At 45.0% G+C, this 23,865-nt stretch overlaps 1 protein-coding gene across 1 annotated transcript in view; it reads left to right on the top strand.

Moving 5' to 3' along the window:
- The window catches only part of SLC18A2 (solute carrier family 18 member A2), a 39,197-nt gene that overhangs the window by 12,831 nt on the left and 2,501 nt on the right, over positions 1-23,865 (top strand). Inside the window, exons 5-15 of the mRNA XM_017509120.2 lie at positions 36-119; positions 391-483; positions 1,261-1,350; positions 1,464-1,507; positions 1,580-1,640; positions 3,753-3,848; positions 14,017-14,095; positions 14,267-14,318; positions 14,956-15,019; positions 17,068-17,187; positions 17,328-17,461. Of these exons, the coding sequence (XP_017364609.2) occupies positions 36-119; positions 391-483; positions 1,261-1,350; positions 1,464-1,507; positions 1,580-1,640; positions 3,753-3,848; positions 14,017-14,095; positions 14,267-14,318; positions 14,956-15,019; positions 17,068-17,187; positions 17,328-17,461 (917 nt within the window). The remainder of the gene's footprint in view (positions 1-35; positions 120-390; positions 484-1,260; positions 1,351-1,463; positions 1,508-1,579; positions 1,641-3,752; positions 3,849-14,016; positions 14,096-14,266; positions 14,319-14,955; positions 15,020-17,067; positions 17,188-17,327; positions 17,462-23,865) is intronic.

The following is a 23,865-nucleotide window of genomic DNA, read 5'->3' as shown; positions in this document are numbered from 1 at the left end:
CGCTGAAATGCGGTCTTGGACCCCTCTCTCTGCAGTGTTTGCCTTCTCCAGCAGCTATGCCCTCCTGCTGGTTGCCAGGTCGCTGCAGGGGATCGGCTCATCCTGCTCCTCTGTGGCCGGTAGGTGTGGAATGCCTGAGTGAGTTCGTCAAGGGGCCCCTTGCAGAGTGAGCTGGACTCATTCAGGGAATCCAGGTATTGGTGGTGGTTGGGGTGCTGGGGATTCCTGGAGAAGGTGCCTGCTTTCCTTGTGGGTTCTGCTTGGACTTACATTTTAGTTAACCTGACAGGTTTGGGACAATCACAAGGCTGGCTGGAGAGGGAAGGCGAGTCATGCATTATTTTGCTGTTCCCCGAAGCTGGCCTGTTGACGATTTCTTTCCCTGTGCAGGGATGGGCATGCTTGCCAGCGTCTACACAGATGATGAAGAGAGGGGCAACGTCATGGGAATCGCCTTGGGAGGCCTGGCCATGGGGGTCTTAGGTAGGTAAGGCCTCTGTGTGGGTGAACTGGCAGGAGAGAACTGCCTGGTGCTGGACAGCGGCAATCCTCACCCAGTGACCCTGGGAAGTTTGCACTGATTGAGAAATCCCCTTTTTATTTCTTCCTTTCCTGCTTTCATGGAGACTGAAAAATGGTAGAAAGAGCTCTGAGCTGGGGGTGGAAGGGATCAGGACCTCCCCTGCCTCTGCCGCAAACCTCCCTGGGCCCAGGTGGAAAACCAAAGGTTGAACAGGATGGTTTGCCTGACCCTTTCCTTGGGAACATTCAGTGAGCTGTGGTGGGGGAAACTTGCCTTCTGTGTCTGCCTCCCCCACCTGCCCTGACTTACTTCCCAGACCAGGGGACAAACATCTTCCCTGAGAGGGATTCAGACCCTTTCCCTTCCTCTCTCGCATTCCCAGCCTGCTTCTGGGAGCCTGCAGCCTTGCCCGTGCTGTTGTACAAGGAGCGAGGTCCCTGTTTACACATTTTCCTGTGCGGCAGAAGCTGCACCGCCCGGAATCTGGATCTTGTTTCTCTTGGGCCTTTGCTTTCAGGGTGACCTTTGTAGACTCTTGCCCATTTCTTAGGTGAAAAGCCACTTGGAGGAAGTTGCCAAGGCAACTGAACTCTTAACTGAATAGAACAATAGGGCAGCTACCCCAAATCTTTATTGGAACAAAGTAGAGAGAGAAACACAAGAGTCAACTGGATGGTTCTAGCATGGGGAAAGGGCATGTGTCCCAGGGGTGGTTCCCCCTCTTTCTCTCCCTGCAGTGGGCCCCCCCTTTGGGAGTGTGCTCTACGAGTTTGTGGGGAAGACTGCTCCATTCCTGGTGCTGGCTGCCTTGGTGCTCTTGGATGGAGGTGAGTCCATGTGGGCGCCTTGCCATGACCTTGGCATCCATGCCAGTACGTGCTTGGGCCACACCTGCTTTCTGAAGAAGGGCCTGTTTTTTTTAATTTTTTTTATTTTTTAGCTATCCAGCTCTTTGTGCTCCAGCCGTCCCGGGTGCAGCCAGAGGTAAGCAGCAGGGAATGAGGGCCCCAGGGGAGGGGGCGTGGGGATGCTTCTGACCCGTGTTTTTCTTGACAGAGTCAGAAGGGGACACCCCTAACCACGCTGCTGAAGGACCCGTACATCCTCATTGCCGCAGGTGGGGCTCCGGGGGTCTTCTCCATCAGGCGAATGCGAGGTGATGGCCGCAGGCTGGAGGCGGGGGTGGATGGCCAGGGCTGATTGCGTTTTCTAGCAGCAAAGAGGCTACAAGTCAAAGGAAATGGTTTTCTTCCACCCTTGCTCTCTGACACTCAGCCAAGGCCCCTTTTGTTTCTCATTTGGGGAAAATTGAGATGGTGCATGCTGGGCTCTGCAGAGCTGCCTGGGCCCCAGGGAGGTTTGTTTGGAGTTAAGCTTGCTCACTGTGTTTGCCTCAAAGGCCGTCGTTGTTTGGCCCTGAACTTTTCCAGAAGGAGTCCTTGGTCTAATGGCAAGGGTCTCAGGTGGGGCAGTCTGACTCACCTTGGCATGTATGAATAGAAAGTGACAGCAGAACCCCATAGGGGCTCCCTTCTTACAGAGAGCATCCCTGCTGAGCAGCAGGGAGGCCACTCAAACACCCCTTGGCTAAAAGCCATGCTTTTGGGTTCTTGGCCTAGAGGGGTTAAAAGAAAGCTCTGGGGTTTTGTGGCTCTTGGGAAGGATAATGGTCTGCATCTATCCAAGGGACTGTCCCCCAAGACTGTCCCAGTGGCAGAAGTTTGCCTGCCCTGCCAGGTCCCGGGCTGCCTAACCAGGCACCAGCCTTGTGTAGGTGCTGCTAGGCCTGAGTACTGAGGTAAACAGGCCCTTGGGGTGAGGCCAGGAGAAGGTCTGGCCGTGTGCTGGTGTGCTGGTCTCTGGGGCAGCCTTCACTGTAGCATTGGATCCAGTTAGGGTTAGATGTGTCTAGGCAGAGCCACCTAACAGAGGTAGGCTGGAGCGTGCCTGGGATAACTGGGCACCAGTAGTTAGGTTCAGCCTTTGTCAACCCCCAGGTTGGTTTTGTTTAACCCTTCTGCTGCTGGATTTGGTTAGGTTAGCAGGTATGTAACCCTGGCCAAGACCCTGTCTATCATGCTTGTTAGCCAAAGAGATGGAGCTGGCATGGTGACTTCTTCATGCAGTGGGAACTCTGCAAGATGTAATGGGTGTCCCAGAGCTGAGATGCCTCTGGAACCCTGGCATCTAAGGTGGGGACAAGGAGGTATTATGAGGGATGGAAGCTCTAGAAATGTGACTCCCTGAGCCTTGGGCATGTCTGGACAGGGCTGTGCAGCCTGGGCCTGTCCTGTCTTGGGCTTTCCTGGAAACTCACTGTCTAGTCTCTGCTCACAGGAGACACAAAGATGCTACCCAGCACTTCCAGACTGTCATCCACACTTCCAGGCAGCCTTGACTGTGGAAGGGAGTTGGGAGCCAAGTGGGTGAGGGGAGTCCTGCCATCAATATGCTCTGCCTTTAAATGTCACGTCGAATGAACAGATCTTTCTTCCTTATGTGTGCACTTTCATCACTGTTACACGATATTCTTTGAATTTGTTGTAGCAAATTAGAGGTTCCAAGAGGCACAACATAGGAAGTTCCCTGTGTTGTGATGATGGAGAATGATGGAGAACGGTCCCATGGGTCTTTTTCCAGATAGTTCTATATTTACAAAGGGTTCTGGTTAACAGAGTGATCATGGATATTTGCATAGATGCCCGATATGCACAGCTGATGTTTAAAACATCCCCCGACGGCATGCCTGTACTGAATGCACTGTGATCCTGCTTGAATTTTCTGGCATTTCAGGGTATCATTAGAAATGCCCATGTTTATTGCACAGTAACACATAGATTCGAGATCCTTAGGTTGCCCCGAGACTGTGTATGGTCCGGAAGTGGCCTGGCTGTTGCGTGGCCCCAAGAAAGCTACTTCATTAATAAATTGGACTTCCTTTCTTCATTGATAAAATCATAATTGGGTAAGTTAAACCAAAGGATCCATAGGGCTGCCTCCAGTCCAAATTTGTCTCTGGGATTCTAGTTGTTTAAAATAAGGATGACAACAACGATGATGATGATGATGATGATGATGAACAGCCTTTGCTGTCCCCTTGATAGGCTATTTATCCTTTACTTAATGGAAGTAGAAGTTCCGGTTATCTGAGCTGCAGATGCATGGAGTCTAACTGTGCCCAGAAATGACAGAGGAGGCAGGAGCCACTAAGCCCTTTCCTCCCTTACAGGCTCCATCTGCTTTGCAAACATGGGCATCGCCATGCTGGAGCCAGCCCTGCCCATCTGGATGATGGAGACCATGTGTTCCCGAAAGTGGCAGCTGGGTAAGGACTAGGGTGGGCTCTTCTGATTTAAGAGTGTTTGTCCCCAGGGCATTCCTGCTGAGTTGCCCTTACGGGGATGATCAAGTGATTGCTTCTGTTTAACTCTTAATGGGGTCATTGCTTAGGGCAGCCTTGGTGTCTGTTCTCTGGTTTATCCATCATCTTTGATGGGTGCAGAACTCAGACACATGAGATCTGGGCAGAAATGAGAGGAAAAGTACAGTCAGCATCTTCCCCTGCTTCTGAAGTGGACTAATTGGATAGTCATAAAATTTACATGAAAGAGACTAACAACAAAGTAATTGTTAAAAGCATGAATTCTTAAAAAGAAGTAATACATGCTTATGATAAATGAAAATATGCTGATTTAGGAAGTACAACATTTTTAAATTTCATGCTCATCTTCCCCGCCCCCCGCCATCCCATCCCCTGTGATATTAATTGTTAACAGTTCTATGTCTTTTTCTAGATGGTTCTGTATTTACTACCCTATTGTATATATAAAATGCCTGAAAATCCAGCCAAGTGGAATTTTGGCATTTAAATCACTGTGTGACCTCTTGTTTTTCCTTTATGCAATTTTGTGGCTGTGTTTCCATGTCAGAACATGTAGATTTACTTTTTAAAATTAAATTTTATATTTTATCAAAGTTACACATGTACATAATTGTAAGTCAAAGATAAAAGAATTATAAGGAAAATCAACTGTCTTTTTCCCATGCCTTCTGATATCCAAAGCCCTTCAGATTCTATCATCTTCAACTCTTCTGGTTCTTTCTTCTGCTAATACCTTTATGTCTCTAAATAATATGTGTATACCCCCTGTATTTTTTTTTTTTTTTTTTAAACATAGTCTCACTGTGTCACTCAGGCTGGAGTACAGTGGCACAATCTTGGCTCACTGCAACCTCCGCCTCCTGGGCTCAAGTGATTCTCTTGCCTCAGCCTCCTGAGTAGCTCGGATTACAGGCATGTGCCACATACCTGGCTAATTACACCCCCATTTTAAAAGTTTTCCAATTTCTGACATTGTCCACCAGCTTCCTAACACAGTAGATGGGGATTATTTAATGCTGTTGCGGTGCCATATGAAAATACCGAACAGCCAGCTCACACATTTTTTTACCTTCTGTCTTCCCCAAATAATTGCATTATAGCTTTTTGTTAGACTGGCATTCTGCACTGACATTATTGTGACTGTGTGAATGTTGTTCGAAGCTGACTGAGCTATGTAGGGTACTGTGATTAATTTCCTTTCTTTTTGCAAATTTAATTTTCCTGGAGTAGTCATTGCCTTGTCTTTTCATTTTCTTAACGTTTTATATAGGGTTTATGAATATATCTGCCAAAGTTTCTGAAAAAGATGAAAAGTCCTCCAAGTGCAGGCAAGTGTTGGCAAACCCGACCTTTCTGTGTATTTGCTCCTTTGTGGACTTCCGTCCTGGGTCTGTGGTCTAGACTTTCTTTCCCCCTCATCCCAGCATCTTCTGTGCCTCTCTTCTGTTTCCCGTATTCCTTGCCCTTGACTGACTTCCTCATTGTGATAGAGCACAGCCTTCCACAGCTTCCTGAGAATGTGTGCATGGCAGGTGAAGGTCTCTGCGGTCCTGCATATTTGCAAATATTTTACCCTCATCCTGCACTTGGTTGACTTTGTCTGCGTGTATAATTCTTGGTTGGAAATCATTTTCCTTGGGATTGTTGAGGACACTGTTCAATTGTCTTCTAGCATCCAGGGTTGCTGTGGGGGAGGCCAGTGTTACTCTCATTCCACCCCAAAGTAAGATCCTGAGGGACCTTTACTTCTCTAGGTTTTATAAAAGTCACGAGGATGATTCGCACTGGGGTCTATTTTCCTCCACTGGGCTGAAAACTTGCTTAATCAGTCCTTTCACTTGGGGAACCCCACGTTTCAATTCCAGGGAGACTCTTTGTATTATGACTTTAATGAAATCCTCCTGTTTTCTCTGCTCTTTACTCCAGTTGGCTGAATGTTAGACTCCCTACTTTTATTCTTCTAATTTCTTGTCTTTCTGCTTTTCCATTGATGTATTCCTCTTCATCTTTTAAATTGCCTATTGACTTTTTTAAATTGATGCTGTCGTATCTTAAATTTAAAGAGCCTTTTGTGTATACCCTGAGTGTTTTGGTTTTTTCTGGTGAGGTAGTTGTTATTGGAATAACACCCTCGCACCATTTTCCTAAGAAGACTTTCAGGTCCAGCTTCAGCCTCTCGCGTTGCCCCTGGTTGCCATGCTGCCTGGGGTCCCTGACCATTCGAGTTAATTTCTCTAGAGAAACTGTCTCCTGCCAGGGTGAAGGCTGGAGTGCTGGGAGTACCACTGCTCTTAACACAGCCTCTCAGCCTGCTTTTGTGTTGACAGCCTCTGCTCCCAGCCCCACTTTCACAGCTCCTGAACCTTCAGTTCCTTCCTGTATGTGAAGCAGAATGGCTCTTGCCTCTTGCTGGCCTCACCATGTGCAGGTGGAAGGTTCCAACATTCTCTGTGGTGTCCTCTGCTTGCTTCTTCCTTGTACTGTCCCTTCTTTGCCATTCTGTCCTTAGGAAGGTATGGGGACAGGAGGAAGGTGGGCTGTGTGTTTAGAATTTTCTTTTATTCCTTTGCTAGCATTTAAATGGACGTTGAGGTGGGAGTGAAGAAAAACCTATAGATTTAATCTGCCCTTTTAACTGGAAGCCCGTTATTCCTTTTAATGGTGGCATATTGTTTTATTGTTTAAAACAGAACAACATACAACTATTGAAACCCTCAGTAAGTCCCTATTATTGGGCATTTGGGCTCATTCTGTTGCCAGAAAAGGGGTCTCGATCCAGACCCCAAGAGAAAGTTTCCAGAAATCATTCAGGAAGGAATTCAAGGCATGTCACAGAATACAGTAGAAGAAGCAAGTTTATTAGAAATGACTCTGTTAGAGCAGGGTGTCCTCAGAAAGCACACAGAGGAATGCCCCGTCTTTAAGTTTTTCTTATATAGGGGTGTTGTCTATGTAAAGATGAAGCTAAGCTGTGTCTATGTGCAGGTGAGCAGACAGCATGAAGGTTAATAACAGCATCGATTTAAAGAAAACTCTCCTTGACGTGTTATTGTGTGAGGACATCAAAGCATAACTGTAGTTATCTTGAAAGCAGATGTTGTGGGTATTGGGACACTGGACTTTCTGCTGTTGTAGAAGAGTGTCCTTGTACATATCTTTAGGCTGTTTTCTTAACTCTAAGTATCTCATGTCTATGGGTTGTGACTGGCAAGGAATGTGCTTTGCTAGTTTTAAGATGGAGCTGAGCTTAAAATGGTGCAACTTCTGCTTACCTAACATTTCCAGTTGCCATTAAAAACCATATGGCAGGCTGGGTGTGGTGGCTTATGTCTGTAATCCCAGCACTTTGGGAGGCTGAGGCAGGTGGATTTCTTGAGACCAGGAGTTCAAGACCAGCCTGGGCAACATGGCGAGACCATCTTTCCACAAAAAAAAAAAAAAAAAAAAAACCCAGAAACAACAAAAAAATGCAACAACAGTAGCAACAAAAAAATGAGCCAGGAGTAGTGGTGCACACCTGAAGACCCAGCTACCCAGGAGGTTGAGGTGGGAGTATTGCCTGAGCCCAGAAGGCTGAGGCTGCAGTGAGCCATGGTCATACCACTGCACTCCAGCCTGGGTGACAGAGTAAGACCCTGTCTCAAAAAGAAAAAAGAAACCGTACTGTAGAGTATGCCTAACATGCATTCCTGTTCATGTTTGGAAATATATCTATAGGGTGCATTCTTAAAAGTTAGACAAGCCAGGCGTGGTGACTCACGCCTGTAATCCCAGCACTTTGGGAGGCTGACGCGGGTGGATCACCTGAGTCAGAATTTTGAGACCTGGCTGACCAGCATGGTGAAACTCCATCTTTACTAAAAACACAAAAAAATTCACTGGGCGTTGGGAGGCGGGGCACCTGTAATCCAAGCTACTTGGAAGGGGAGGCAGGAGAATCACTTGAACCCAGGAGGTGGAGGTTGTAGTGAGCTGAGATTGCACCACTGCTTTCCAGCCTGGGCAACAAGAGCGAAATTTCGTCTCAAAACAAGCAAAAAACAGGCATTTGACTATTTGGTAGCTCTTGCACTAAGACGGGTAATAGCATTCTTTCAGTCTTTCTCTCTTGACTGAGACAGAAAGGGGGTCTCATTTTAATTTATTTTTACAAAAAAATTTTTTTTTGAGACAGAGTCTTATGTTGTCACCTAGGCTGGAGTACAGTGGTGCTATCTCGGCTCACTGCAACCTCTGCCTCCTGGGCTCAAGCAATTCTCGTGGCCTCAGCCTCCCTAGTAGCTAGGACTATAGGTGTGTGCCACCACATCCGGCTGACTTTTTTATTTTTAGTAGAGATGGGGTTTTGCCATGTTGGCCAGGCTGGTCTCAAACTTCTGACCTCAAGTGATCCACCTGCTTTGGCCTCTCAAATTGTTGTGATTACAGGTGTGAGCCACCACACCCAGCCACAAATTCTTTATGAGCGAAATTGACCATGTTTTCATATGTGTATTAGCCATGTGTATTTCTTTTACTGTGAATTTCTTATGAATATACTTTGTCCATTTTTCTATGAAGTTATTTGTCCTTTCTTATTGATTTTATGTGTTCTTTGTGTATTTTGATAATAATCTATTACCACATGTTTTACAGATACTGCCCTCACGTTGTTCTATGTCTTTTGACTTTATGGATTTTTCTTGAATGGATTTTTTTAAGCCACTCAAATATTTAAAATGCCACTAGTCAGGTTTAGCAGGCTTCCCTTTAATGTCATTGTCATATCAAGTCAAGCTCAGAAAGGCCTCATGCCAAGATTATTTTTTAAATCACCCATGTTTTCCCTTAATACATTTCTAATTTGTTTTTACATTAAAATCTGGACCTATATGGAATTTGTTTTGTCCCAAGGCATGTATGGGAACCTAGTGATTTTGTTTCCTTTATGGCCAGCCAGTTGTCCTAGGACCATTTCTTCAGTAGTGGATCTGATTCTTCCCATCCTCATCATTTTCTCACAGACCACAAGTTCTTGGCTCTCTGGATTCTCTCTTTCATCCCATTGATGCACTTGCCATTCCTGTTTAGTTACTGTAGCTTTAGAATGTGGTTGCATATCTGGAAGGCTATCTCCCCCGACATGCCTTTTTCTTTAAGAGTTTATCAGTGGTCCTTCCTAGAGATTTATGTTCTTTTTATAGTTCTTTTAAGGTACATGTGGATAGCTTCAGATGGAGACTCTCAGTTCTGAAACAAGCTGACATTTTCAATGTTCCCAACCCTTCTTAGGTGACCTTATTCTCTCACGGGCATGTAGCCCTGGGGAAGGGAGTGTCTTGCAAGAGGCTGCCCCCTGGCTTAGACTTTCCCTGTTCCACCTGCCTCAGTGCATTTGACCTGGCCTGAGTACCAGTGTCTTTGGGTTCTGCATTGAGTTGCTGTGCTCCCTCATCAAACAATATCTAAAAAAGTCCCAAATAGTGGGTGGAGAGGGAGTGAGGATGGAGAGAAACTGCTAATAGGGTGTGAAGTTTCTTTGTGGGATGGTGACAATGTTCTGTAATCAGATAGTAATGATGGTTGCACAACTCTGAATGTATTAAACACCACTGAACCGTGCACTGTCAAAGGGTGAATTTTAAACCATGTGAATTGTGTCGTAAGGCAAAACCAAGCATGAATTAAGAAGAGATACTCAGTGAAGGCTGGAAGGATTCTTGGAACTAAACAGGAATGTTTCTTAGGCAGAAATGTAGCTCTGAACATCCTAGCAGTCAAGATGAAAGAGGAAGCCCAAAGACCTTCAGAGCTCCTAAAGAAGGCAGGAGGGGTGGATTTATATCTGACACCAAATTAGCGAACAGCAGATGAGAAGACACCCTCCGGCCTTGTTGCTTATACCTGTGCTGACTCTGGAGAGGCTGTTTCCCAGCTTTTCTTCCCTCTGGTCCTTGAGGTAATGTGGGTCTCTTGGTGTTTTCAGGAGGCGCCTGCTGTCCAGTTGAAGTGTGCACTGCTGAGTTGAGCTGCTGTGTTGACTTTGCATGCACTCTTGAGCTCTTGTTTATTTAGAGACAGGGTCTCGTCCTATCACCCAGGCTGGAGTGCACTGGTGCACTCATAGCTCACTGTAGCCTCAACCTCCTAGGCTCAAGCCGTCCTCCTGCCTCAGCCTCCCAAAGTGTTGTGATTACAGGTTTGCAGTGTCTCCCGGCCACCTAACCGAATTCTCATCCTCTTTGAATGTGTCCTGGCCATGTGCAGGACACTTAAGATGTTTTGTGCTAACCTCTTCAGATAAAGCCTGGAGGGTTTCATTATAAAATCTTTAAAGTCAGCCAGAAGCCCTGGGCCATCAGGGGCAGACAGCAGAGTGCAGGCTGCCTGGATCTCATCAGATTGCTGTGTGGGGCTTATGACCTGTGCCAGACGTTCACTCAACCAGCTTGCTGCACGTTTCCACCACGGAGGTTCCTCCTTTCGTTTGCCCCAGAGATAGACATGTCTGTCTTCAAGAGAATCGGATTTCTCTATCTGCCTCCTGCGTCAGCACCAGCAAAAGGGGAAATATCCCACCTTCCCTAGGTCTCTGTAGCTTTCAGCCCATGGCTCCCTGAGCCTGGGGATGGGCTACTGTGAGTCACCCAGTGCTGAGGGTGGGGAGCTGCCCCTGCAGCCTAGCCTCTGGTGTTTAGGAATCTTCTGTGAGCTCCTTCCAGTCCAGGGTGAAAGGGAGGCCGTTCTGCCTTTACGGTTCCCCTCACTGTTTCTGGAGAAAGACTTTGATATTTGAAGTCAGAGCAAAAAGTCTTATTAGCTGCATGGGTGACGCAGGATTGCTCTTGCTGAAGACATTGATTTCGGCCACAATTTTTAGGGGAGCTAAATATGGCAGCCTAACCATCTTTCACATCTCCCTTGCCAGCCTGCCCCCCAAATTCCCCATCTGCCACTTGAGGGGAAGCCCTGGGCTTGGGTAGGTGGAGAAAGAATAATTTCATGGCGTTTTCTCTATACCTGAGTTCTAGGTCAGATGGCCTCTCCAGACACTTTGAGACTTAGGGACTTACAGTTTGGAGGGAAGCCTACAAACCCCCAAAGGGAAGCTAAAACCCTGGGAAACAGGCCCCAGACAAGGATGGAGCCACACTCTTGTCTTCTGGTTCTTCAGCCCCTTTGTTTTTAATAAGCTGTGGGGATGCAAAGTGGGACAGAGGGAAGGACACGGGTCTGCACCAGAAGACAAGAGGGACTGCCAGCTTTCTGTAGCTCTGGGGTGCCAGGACTCAGCCTCCTCCTAAGCCTTCCATAGGACGGGGCAGACCATTGCCCCTATTCTGGTTCTAAGCTGAGACCTTGGCCTTCAGGGCAGGGTCATCTGGAGCTTGGAAGAAACCCAAGGACTCATTTCCACCATCACTTCTGGGGCTGGGTGGCCAGCTCAGCTCCCCACAGGCTTCGTGATGGCCACAGCCTTTCCCTCACTGGCCGGCTAAGGCCATGGCTGAAGCCAGGCTGTACCAAAAACACAAGGGGTGGTAGAAGCTCTCTCTTTGGTGAATTTTCTGGTGTGAGCGGAGATAGGCGAAGAGGCCTTAGGTACTCCCAAGAAGGAGAGCGTTGCCCCGCAAAAGGGAGGGTCCCTGCTGTGGTCCACGGCACTGTCCCAGCCAACACTTTTCTCATTGAGTCGGGCGAAGCCCCAGAAAGAATTCTTGCTAAGGCTGGGTTCCTGGCTCATGCCCGTAATCCCAGCACTTTGGGAGACTGAGGCAGGTGGATCACTTGAGCCCAAGAGGTGGAGGTCGCAGTAAGCCAAGATTGTGCCATTGCACTCCAGCCTGGGCAACAGAGTGAGACTCCACCTTAAAAAAACAAACAAGATCTTCCACTACTAGAGCTTCAGTCCCCCGGGGAGTGAATGGCCACAGAGAGTGGCGTCTGCCTTCTGAGATGGAGTCTGGGCCCTCTGGGTCGCCACAGACCTCTCTTGACTCCAGTTTTCATTTTCTTTCTCTGACACTGAGGCTGAATGTCAGTGGCTCTTTATCAGGGTATATCCACTGTTATTTTTTTCTTGCAATTTACTTGTTTTATTCATTTATAACTACCTGGCCCTCGGGGATTTTATCCTGAGACAAAGGTTGTCATGATATCTTATCCAGACTAACAGTCTCTAGGCTGGTGGCAAGTCCTACGACATAGCTTTTGAGGCCAGGTTTAAATACCATCTGCTCTGCAGAGCAGAGGCCAGCTGCAGTTCCAGGTCCCCAGAGCATGGCACCTGTGTGTTTGTTACGTTCCTCACTTGGCCAGGTCACAGTTTAAACGTCATCTGCTTCTTCCCTTCAAAACACTTGCGTCAGGACGAGAAACACGTTGTCATTGTCTTTGCTGCAGGCCAGTGCCGTGCTGGGCACATGGCTGTCAGCAAATGTTTGCTCAATCAGATTACACTGAACAATTATTTGCCCACCACATATTGCTAAGTGTGACAGAAATAATTCCCTGGAAAATGAAATGACATTGCTGTTTATTAGTGTTTCCCAGAACCCCCGTGTCTAGAATGATCTGGTTTTGGATTTAGCTCATGGAGCCATTTATTTTGAAGTCCCTGCTATGTCAAAAGACTCAGCCTTTTTCTGGGTTTGATGGAAGACATTCGTGCTTTATCCTAAAGAGACAAGATCACACTTGCCTGTGAGTATGTGGTCAGCTGCCGAGTTGAGAAGGACCTCTGGGCCCTGTGCATTTTGAGTGTAGCAGGTGCTCGGTCATCAGATACCTACCCATGTGTCTCACTTATGCAGCCCTCTGAGAACAAAGTAACTTTTACCATGTGTAGGCAAGGCTTGGAATTAAGTCTGATATATCTGATTTCAAGAAAAAAATGCTAAAATCATGAGGAGTTTGAAAAGCAGTCTCTTATAAGAGATTTTCCTATAGTTCTAATAATGGATGAGGACCAGATAGAGCTGATGTGCACCATTTCCTGGCAGCCAAGCTGAGTCTGATATGGCTAGGCCTTTCTGTTCAATGCAGAGGACATGTTCAAGGCCACTACTGCCACCACCAGCAGGAAATCACCCTGGGTGCATCAGAACCTAGGAGATGCAGGTACCCTTTATGGTAGAGCATTAAAACTTGGGTAGGAGGCTGGGTGTGGTGGCTCACGCTTGTAATCCCAACACTTTGGGAGGCTGATGGGGGTGGATCACCTGAGGTCAGGAGCTTGAGACTAGCCTGGCCAACATGTTGAAACTCAGTCTCCACTAAAAATATAAAAATTAGTTTGGCGTGGTGGCGCCTGCCTATTGTCCCAGCTACTCTACTCGGGAGGCTGAGGCAGGAGAATCACTTGAACCCGGGAGGTGGAGGTTGCAGTGAACTGAGATTGTGACCCTGCACTTCAGCCTGGGCAACAGAGCAAGACTCTGTCTCAAAAATAAAACAACAAAACAAAAAGCAACTTGGATGTGAAAATGCCAGTCATATCTGACGTGGCCACAAAAAGATGACCAGGTAGACATTCATGTTTCTGACATAGAAAGACGTTCATAAACCTAACTGAAACAAGCAGGTTCTTGAACAGTAGGTAGAGTATAATCCCTTTGTTTTTTTGAAAATCAAAACACAAATATATTTATATATGTAAATAAACTTACAGGGGAAAATAACTGTGGTGATTATCTGAGTAATAGATGGGGTTTGGGGTAATTTTAACTTTTTTCTTTTTGTTTATCTCATGGTTCCCTAATTCTTTCAATGACTGTGTCTTACTTCTGTGGGATGAAATCACACGTAAGGTTGCAGCTGCTGAGCTCCCAGGCAGGACCTGTTCGTATCGGCCCACGTGTGAAGCCCACCACCAGCCAGAGATGGAGGCCAGATGAAGCAGTTGATAGAGAAAGGACTTTCATTTCTGGAGTGTCTCAGCAGCTTTGCGTGGACGATAAGCCACGTGGGTTCAGAGCAGACCCAGCAGGCGCCGGATATTAGCTGTCAGGGCGCGGGCCCTGGGGCTTCATTTAATCTGCTCTAATCAACATTGCAGTGTCTACAGTTATTACTTTTTCTAACATGTGACTGATATCAGCACTGATAAGGTCTCCTTTTCATACGTTTACAGGCGTTGCTTTCTTGCCAGCTAGTATCTCTTATCTTCTTGGAACCAATATTTTTGGGATACTTGCACACAAAATGGGGAGGTAAGATTATATGAAAACAACACTCATTCTGTTACAATAATGTAGTTCTTTCAAAAAATTCTCAGTTGTTTCTGCCTTCGCTGTTACAAGTAATTGTTTTGATTTCCACTGAAAATTTGGACTAGGAAAAAAGCTAATGATCATTTCTTGGTGGTGCTTTTTATTTTGTAGGTGGCTTTGTGCTCTTCTAGGAATGATAATTGTTGGAGTCAGCATTTTATGTGTGAGTAAAAGATGTCATTCGACAGGTGAAAACAATCTGGGAATAAAACTTTGGCTTGGGGCAGGAATCACCAAGAATCAACATTGGACTTTGTTGATATTTTATTACAGCTTTCATTTTATTCTAATTTTTTATCATCTTATAAATGTCTGGACAAGACTTTCCAAGGGGTGTATTTTCATTTTATGTCAGAAATTATTTAAAATGTTTTATTACATAGTTTATGTTTAACTTTCTCCTCCATCATCTTGAGCTTGATGGTGTCTTAAACACTTCAGGACAACCAACCTGAAACAATAGCAAGATGTTTTTCTAGAATAAAATATCTTCTACCAATGACCAATATCCATCCCTCATGAAGCCTACTTGTTATTATCAAAACTTGAGTGTGGGCTAGGCTGATCTTTCACATAAGCTGGTGACGAGTGTTTCATGGTGGTCATAAAACTTGTTTCAAGCTTCGACTTTTAAAGATTTGGGGGCTCTGGTTCTTCACAAACCCCACCCTTCTTCCTCCTGTTTTCTTCAGAAGGGAACAGGCATAGCGTGCCCAGAGAAAACACAAGTTCAAGACTTTCTGAGATGATTTAAAGCTGAATCTCTTGTTATTTTAGCATAATATTATTTTCTCTTACAGATTCCATTTGCAAAAAACATTTATGGACTCATAGCTCCGAACTTTGGAGTTGGTTTTGCAATTGGTAAGTCACACAAACCTTGTGGTTACATTTTAAACCCCTTTTGCCCTAGGAAGGTTTCTTCTTCCTCTGGTAGACTGTAGTTCTTCAACCTGATTTTCTAGAATCTTGGAAGGTGGCTTGCAGGCAGCTTAGCTAAGTACAGCCTGTCCAATTCTCCATGTAAAGACACCCACTTCTACACACTAGTCATTCACTTCCTGAAAACCAGTATTTTTTAAAAGCTGGTATTTACAGAAGCAAGCTGATGTTCCACGGCTGGGCCGGGCAAACAAGGGAATCCCTTGCTCAGAGCACATATGTGTGGACTCCTCCCTGTGAGCACATCTTCTCCTGAGGCTGGGGGCAAAGGCTTCACATATATATTTTTAAGATGTTTTAGTACAGACAAAGCAGACTGAGGCATTGACCACCTATGCTACAGGAATTTTCATAGGCAAGGAGATGGGTTTTTATAATGTTAAGAATAATGATACGTTAGGAAAAAACTTGTCACTATTTTGAGTGAATGGGATACCTTTGTCTCTTATTTATAATATACCAATTTATTGTGATAAAAGTAAGTGCTCAACCCACCCCTTGTAGAGGCAGGAATGTAATCTTTGAGTGGTACAGCGACACAGCACAGCTTTTGTTGAGGACAGATGGTAGAAGGCTGCCGGGGCTGGGGGTAGAACCCAGTGCTGTACTCCAAGTCCTCCTCAGGTGGCCTTTGCCCGTCCTCTGCCTTGACTCCCCTTGTCCTCACTGTCTGGACATCTTTTTGGGGAGGGTGCCCAGTCCCCTGGCAGCTCCCTTGCCATTCTACAGGCCTGGCAGAGTTGCAGGTGACTGAATGTCTGCCCTCCCCCCGGCCTGAGTCCTGTCGGTGCTTTCCTGATTTGCTGTTGTCTGGTTCACTCGTCCCTCGCCACTTAGCACACTTGCATGCCTGACCCGCCTCCTGCCGGCCACACCCGGGTCACACACTTAGACTATGGGCGTTTCCAAGGTGGAGAATACTAGGGGGGACCAGAAGGCCCCAGAACTCCAAGAGTCTGAGAGATCATCTGACCCTGCTCAGGAAACTGAAACTGAGTTAGCTAAAACACACACACACATGCCACACACACACACACATGTGCATATGCATGCACACACACTCATACACATAACACACACATACACCCCCACGTAAACACACATACACAAGTATACATACACATACATACAGATACACATACACCTACACCTGTACACAAACATACATACACACGCCTACACACATACATATACATACACATACACAAATATACATACACAGACACACAGACACATAGACACATACATATGCAAACATACATACACAGATATATACACATACAGGCACATACATGTACATACACACACATACATACACACATATACATAAACGCACTCCAGCAATAATCACAACCAGCACTAGAATCTCGTCTCTTGAGTAGTGGGGAGCAGGTAGTGTAAAGAAGGTGTGTGTTCAGAGTTCCTGACTCGGATTCCCCGGCTCAGTGAGTGTGGTCAAGCCTCGCCTCTCTGAATATTGGTTTCCTCATCTATAAAATGGGGATGCTCATGACTGGCTGCCATAAGCCAGTGTCTGTGAACACATCGGCAGGGACTCAGATGTTTGGCACCCTCTCCTCCATGTATGTTAGTGGCAGGCAGATGAGGGAAATTTCTTTCACTGAAATGGTGCTAGCTGCTTCCTAATATGTGCAAGATGCTGGGGACACGGGTAAACAAAACCAATGGAGAGTTGGGCATTTAGCAAAGAATTGAAAAATGAATGACAATTGAGACTGATGCTGTGAGAGAACCTCTGTATACGAGGGGAACCTGACCTCCTCTGGGGGTCAGAAAAGGCTTCCTTCGTTCATTCTACTCAAACATTATTATCACCCCAAGTCTTGCAGGCGGTGATGACAGAAGGGGAAGAGCTGGCAGGGTTGTGAGTTTAGGACACAGTCCCTGATATTCGGCCCATTTTGGGTTTACATCCGTTTCTATACACTGTGTTCCCTGACTGTCCTCAGGAATGGTGGATTCATCAATGATGCCCATCATGGGCTACCTCGTAGACCTGCGGCATGTGTCTGTCTATGGGAGTGTGTACGCTATTGCAGATGTGGCATTTTGTATGGGGTACGCTATAGGTAAGGACACTGGTTTTTCATAACAACCTTTTACCTCAGTGAACAACAGATAATGTCTACTAAAATTATTTAAATCTTTGCATCTTTCAGTCTATAAGACATTTGGAAAAAGCTTTATCTAATTCTCTATTTCCTGAAAGGCCCTTCTGCTGGTGGTGCTATTGCAAAGGCAATTGGATTTCCATGGCTCATGACAATTATCGGAATAATTGATATTCTTTTTGCTCCTCTCTGCTTTTTTCTTCGAAGTCCACCTGCCAAAGAAGAAAAAATGGTAAGAAAATTTTTCTTACCCTTTCTTGATCATTTTAGCATGGCTTTTCTGTTAGCTTCCTCATGGTTTCATTCTAAAGCCTCCAAACATAAATGGTAAGAGTTCTTTTTGGTTTGTACCACATACAGCAGTTGCTTCTTTTATATATATATATTTTTATTACCGTTAGAGTTATTTCTTTCAAGCTTATGTTTATAAACTGGGAGAATGAAATTATCTTTGTACATAGATTAGCATCGGTGTTGCTCTTTTGTCAACCAAGAGAGCAACCAAGAGACTACTATAAACCTGTAGTCATTCAATTTGATTTTCTATGGTTTTGAAAATGTTGGATACAATCTTTCTGCCTCTGTACTCACACCCAAGGTTAGCCATTTGTGGTGCTGCTTTTCTCCTAACTCTTACAGCATCCAGTAATGGTTGCTGTCTTGTCCTTACTGTATGTAGAATTTTAGAGATGATTTTAGGATTTTTATGGAAAAATCATTGTATGTGTACTTTGGGGTATATGTGAATACATAGAACTATTTAATTCATCACTTTATGACCAAACTTATAGCCACAGGCAAGATATAGCTTGTCCCTCTTTTGAACAAGCTCAAATTAATTGATTCAAAATTTGAATTTTGAAATGCATGACTCCTTTTAGCCTTTCTAAGGTATTTACCTTACCCAGCAAGGAGAAGCTCAGTGTTTCTGATCACCTTTCTTTTCTGGTGTTGCCAGTTTTTAAAATAGCAAATGCTGATAGTTATTTGTCCAGGTGAAAGGAGAGTGTCTTGGATTAAGGATGAATGAGATGAACAAGGGGACATGGCATTTTTGTGTTTGTGAATAGAAGTGAGGTATGTTTGTAATGTTCTCTTGGAAGTACATCAGAAGCTCTTTCTGACAGTGGAATGGAGTGCGTCTTAATGCTTTGGTATTTCCTGAACTGCCCTTTGATGGCTTTCCCCAAAAGGAGATTTAAAGACAAATTTTAAAATAAGATTATATGCAGCCTATGTTTGTCTCAGGTGTTTTTTACATTCATTAATTCATTCCACATATTTTGAAATATATTAAGCACTGGACCCTGGCCTTGTGCTCTTTATTTTCAATAGGATTTAACCTAGATACTTTTGAGAATGCAGACCCATCTGACTCATGGAAAAGGTGTGGAAGGTGCTGTGGAAATAACTCAGACAGAAGCCATCCCCTTGTCCTTCCTTCCACTTGCTTAGATGCTTCCCTAGCTCTGAAAACCACAGCACTTTCTCAGACTTCTCTTAGAAGACACCTGCTTTTCAGCTTGGGTGTGTAAATTCCAGATGTGTCTTTGCTTGGCTGACCCTAGCACAATACCTTGCCCGAATGGAGTCAGAAAATTATCAGCACAACTGAAAACTGCCATTCTGTTGCCACAATAACAGTTTGATTAAGGCTGAATGAAGGTTATGCTCAATGTGTTTGACCAAAAAACGTATATATGTGTGCGTGCGTCTGTGTGCATGTAAAAAATCAGCTACAAATGCTCCTGTAGCCCAGGAGACTGAAGACTCCTGGGAGATAGTTAAGGGCTAGCATGTGAATTAAGGGCTAGCATGGGCAGGGGGGCCAAACCGGCCCCACCATGTAGAGGCTTATGAGTCTTGGTTTCCTCCTCTGTTGCATGGAAAAATGATAACATCTACCTCCTAGGGCTGTTGTGAGGATTAAATGAAAGAATTCCAAAGAGTGATTGGCCCTATGGCTCAAAAAGTGTGTTCTTACTTCCAATATCATCCCACTCTTTCCTACTTGTCTATCTTCCCCTGTCAGTCCAGCAATACCTGAATTTTCTCTCTTTTTTTCCCCTCTGTGATGTGAGTTTCCTTTTGCTATACAGACCCCAGAACTGCCGAATGGGATCCCCTTGCCAAGCCGGCAAACATTAGTGGCCGTTGTGGTGTCCGTTTGCAAACAGCAGCCTGATGGCTTATCTGCGGCCTTTGGGAAATGAATGAGGTCAGAGGATGACCAGGGAATGTGTTTGCCCAGACAACTACCACTGTGTTCTGCAGAAGGACTAGCAGAAGGCAGGCCTCAGTACCCCTCCCTTTTCCCAATTTAAACGAACACTTTAGTTCATTTTTTTTTTTAATGCTGAAGGAAGTGAAAGAGGTGATCTTGAAAGGCAAAACAGTAAGAATTATAGGTTTCCAGAAAGCCACTTTCACTGCGAGATGTTACCACCCTTAATAAGCACCTAGCAAGATAAATCATTAAACACTTGAGAAAGTATGCATCTCAGTGCCCATCAATGATGCCCATAATTGAAGGCATCATGTCGGATGCCATTTGAGGGGCCTAATGGTGACATTTGAGAGTGGCAACCAGCAGCTGCTGCCTACTCATTGTGCAAGCAGAGCAGGAAGCCAGCGGTGGCGGCCGACAGCACCTAATGATAAGGCGGCATGCAGGCAGTACTGCAGTGTGCGAGGGAAGAGGAAGAATCGATGACCGTGCACTTGAGAAACCCCAGAGCAGACAAGTGCTGGCGTTCAGGATGAGCAGTTGCCAAATGCTTGGGGATGTGAGAGCCAGAAGGCATATGACTCTTAGCAAATAATTCTTCCATCAGACAGCATCCTGATAACAAGGTGTTTGGACTTAAGCTGTTTTATATTGTAGGATCTAATGCTATTTTCATGTATCACAAGTCATAGAATCATGAACTAGTTTGTGAGCATGTGAGTTATCTTCCATTTGGTTTATTGGATTTCCATTTTTTATAATCAGTTTTATCAGTATAGGTGGAGGAAAAAAACTGTTATTCAGGTCCCTCTGCTCATATAGGAAATATCAACATTACCATTTGAGGAAAATTGTTGTAAGACATGGTAGTGCTTCACTCTCAAAATTCCCAGTTGAGAATAGCTGTGTTGTGAATTTTTTTTCCCGGGTTAAATAATTATTTTTAAAGACAGGGCACACTTGTTAATTTTACTCTTGAAGTTTCTAATTGTTGCCCAGACAAGAAACTAGGTGGTTTGAGGATTGCAGCTTCCTTTTTCTGGATGGCTCTGATAGTTGTTCCATAAAGCCTTTGTGGCAACAGCTCTGTTTTCTGGATGCCATTGATGGGGCAAAGATGGGGTGGCCAGAGGCTGCTGAGATAGAATACATTCTGCATATTATAAGTTGTTTATAGAAATTTGTCCCTTTGCAAGTATTTAAATAGTGGATGCAAAACCGTCATTGTTTTTCTAGTTACATTGAAGGGAATAAAACTTTCCTAGTCAGAAGGCCTGGTACCTACCAAAATCCAAGACTGGAGCTCTTCTTACCTTTTAATGCTTTTATGGGTTCACTACCCCAGCTTCGTATTTTTATTACTTTTACTTTTCATTTGGTCCACCATGTTTTTTTGTTTGCTTGTTTTTTGCCACTTAGGAGATATTGACTCATGAAAGGGGCATTTGGAGGGGCCAGGGCTCACCTCTTAATAAGTGGGCTTTGCTCTGAATTCAAATGCCAATCCCCTCCCATTGATTTTCTCTTTGGTTGAGAGTTGAATACATCTTCCTCCCCCCAGCAGTGTGTGAAGAGCAGGTTTAATTTACCTGCCTGCACTGCGGCTGTCTGACTTGCCCCCCATGCACCTGACTGACCCTCTTGATGCTGTTTATGCCTCTTTCTTCATGGTGCTTTTGAAACATTACATGCCATCTGGCTTAATCATGTATAACTTTTTTTAAAGTACAATTATTGCGCAATAAATCTTTCGAGAGGTTTGGAAGCCAGTGAGCTAGGTTTTAAAGGCCACAGAACATTTCAAGGAGGAAAATTTTACCTGAAACAGGCTGTTAACAAATATCATTTGGGTGGATTGGCAAATGCTGATCAGTTAAGTCTACATAATGCCAAATAATCAATCTGACTGAACTGCTTTTCCTGCAGTGCAGTTTTTTGTTACGTTCATATCATGTGCCCAGTCCTAGGTTCTGGGGTTCTTAACATGATGTATTCACACAATTCAGGTCTAATGTGGATGAGCCAAGAGATGGAAGGCAATTAGGAATAAGATAGTGATGGCCATTCTTTATGAGGTGACCTGGCTGCCTGGGGACCATGCAAGGATCAAGCCCCCATACCCTGTGTTCTGGTTGGGCATCCCAACTGATATCTCACTGTGCTTCCTCGGTAGATCTCTGCGGTGGCCAGGCTGGCTTACTTAGTGTCCTGCATGATAAATAACTCATGTTTTACTCATTGCCACCTCCCTTGCTGTCCAATCTTTCCCATCTTTCAGGGTTTACCTCGACTCCTGCCTCTACAGGATGGCTTTCCCTGGGCACAGAACCAGAAGTGATCTCTCCACCTGGGACCCTGGAGTCCCTGTCCTTGCTCATGCAGGGAGGTAACTAAGATGCTGTGATAGGGCCTTAAGGGCACTGATATGCCACACCCAATAGGTGTCCCGTCAGCTGCTGTCAGCCAGATGACAGTGCTGTAGTCTTAGATAATGCCATGTAACTAGGGCAGTGTTTCTCAAAGTTTGTTGACATCACTGTCATGTGAGGACAGGGTCCTGGACTTTCATTTCTTAACCAGCTCCATCTCTCCATCCCTACATTTCCTCGAGGATCATTAATCTGGGGAGCTGAGGCATCCAGTTATTAGGGGGGTCAAACCTTTGTGTCACATGGGGAGAGTGGACCTGATATACAGTCTAGTGCTGCCATTATTTTATTTTAAAAATTGAGCTCTTTATTGAATCACTTGGCAAGCACCATAAAAACAAACAGTTAAGTTAGAAGCTGACAGGTTGAGGTGGCAGCCTAACGTAGAGGGTCAGGAAGTCCTTATCTTCACATGTTACACAGATCATTGGAGAATGTCTTGGGAAATGATAAATGGGTTAAGCACCGAGTGGTGTCTTATCAAATCTGGGGACAAGAGCTGGGAGTAACAGCTAACAGACAAGATGGGCTGCAATAGGCCAACATCAGATATATTTTAATCTATTTAGATTTGCAAACTGCAAAAAAATATTAGGGGAGTAGTTCACATGGAGAAAAACTCAAGACATACCTGATAACTCATTTTATAACTTGCCATCCTCTGTGCTCATCCAGCTACCATGGAGTGCTGCAAGTGGCTCCTGTCTGCTCCATTCTAGCTGTACATCCCTTGGTCAAATGCCTTAACTGCTCTGGACCTGTTTTCTCACTTCCCACAAAGGGTTATTCAGAAAACAAAAAACAGCTGTTGCTGGAAGGGCTTTATGGAACAACTATCAGAGCCATCCAGAAAAAGAAAGCTGCCTCTAAAATGCTTAGCATGGTCTTGGCATGATAATGTCAGCTGTGTTATCAAATATAAGCAAATACTTATTTGAGAATCTGGTTTGAAAGAAGAGCAGCATGTTTTTGTCAAAGTTTTTACATTTTCAGTAACAATAAAGGAGGACACAAGAGTTTCATGCTCATCAGATTTTTTTTAAAAATCATGTATTTAAGCTAGAGGACAGCCAGGATTTGAGGAGAGGTAGTCTGGAAATCACATGTGTGAAAAAGTAAAAGCTCTAGCATGTTTTGCCTAAGAAAAAATCTACAGGCCATGACAATGTCTTAAAAGATTGGGGGCTAGGCATGGTCACTTGTACCTGTAATCCCACCACTTTGGGAGGTTGAGGCAGGAAGATCACTTGAGCCTAGGAGTTCAGGCAGCCTGGGCAATATAGTGAGATCTTATCTCTACAAAAATAAATAAATAAATAAATAAATAAAACTTAGCCACGCTTGGTGGCACATGCCTGTAGTACCAGCTCCTTGGGAGGCTGTGGTGGGAAGATGGCTTGAGCCCGGGAAGCAGCAGTGAGCTGAGATTGTACCATGGCATGAGTCAGACTGTGTCTCAAAAAAACAACAAAAGGTTGTAAAGGTAGCCTGTGAAGATATCAAACTGTCTGGGTGCAGTGGCTCATGTCTGTAGTCCCAGCACTTTGGGAAGCTGAGGAGGGCGGATCACATGAGGTCAGGAGTTTGAGACCAGCCTGGCCAACGTGGTGAAACTCCGTCTCTACTAGAGATACAAGAAAATTAGCTGGCCGTGGTGGTACACACCTGTAATCTCAGCTACTTGGGAGGCTGAGGTGGGAGGATTGCTTGAACCCAGAAGGCAGAGGTTGGTGCACTCCAGCCTAGGTGACAAAAGCTTGTTTCAAAAAAGAAAAGAAGATACCAGAACCAGATTCATGAATGCAAACAATGGAAGTGGGTTGTAGTCTAGAATTAGGTACATTTCTCACATATGAGAGTTTCTCTCATTAGGGAGTGAGCACATCCTTTCAAGGCGTGTTGTCATAATGATGTCTGTAAACAGGAGTTGGACTGGGTGACCTCCAGGATTGCCATACAATTCCAAGATTCTAAGTATAA

The sequence above is a fragment of the Cebus imitator genome, unplaced genomic scaffold (genome assembly GCF_001604975.1).
Source record: "Cebus imitator isolate Cc_AM_T3 unplaced genomic scaffold, Cebus_imitator-1.0 Scaffold406, whole genome shotgun sequence".
Lineage (NCBI taxonomy): Eukaryota > Metazoa > Chordata > Mammalia > Primates > Cebidae > Cebus > Cebus imitator.
Note: the sequence above shows the minus strand (reverse complement) of the source record. Positions and strands in the feature narration are given on the sequence as shown.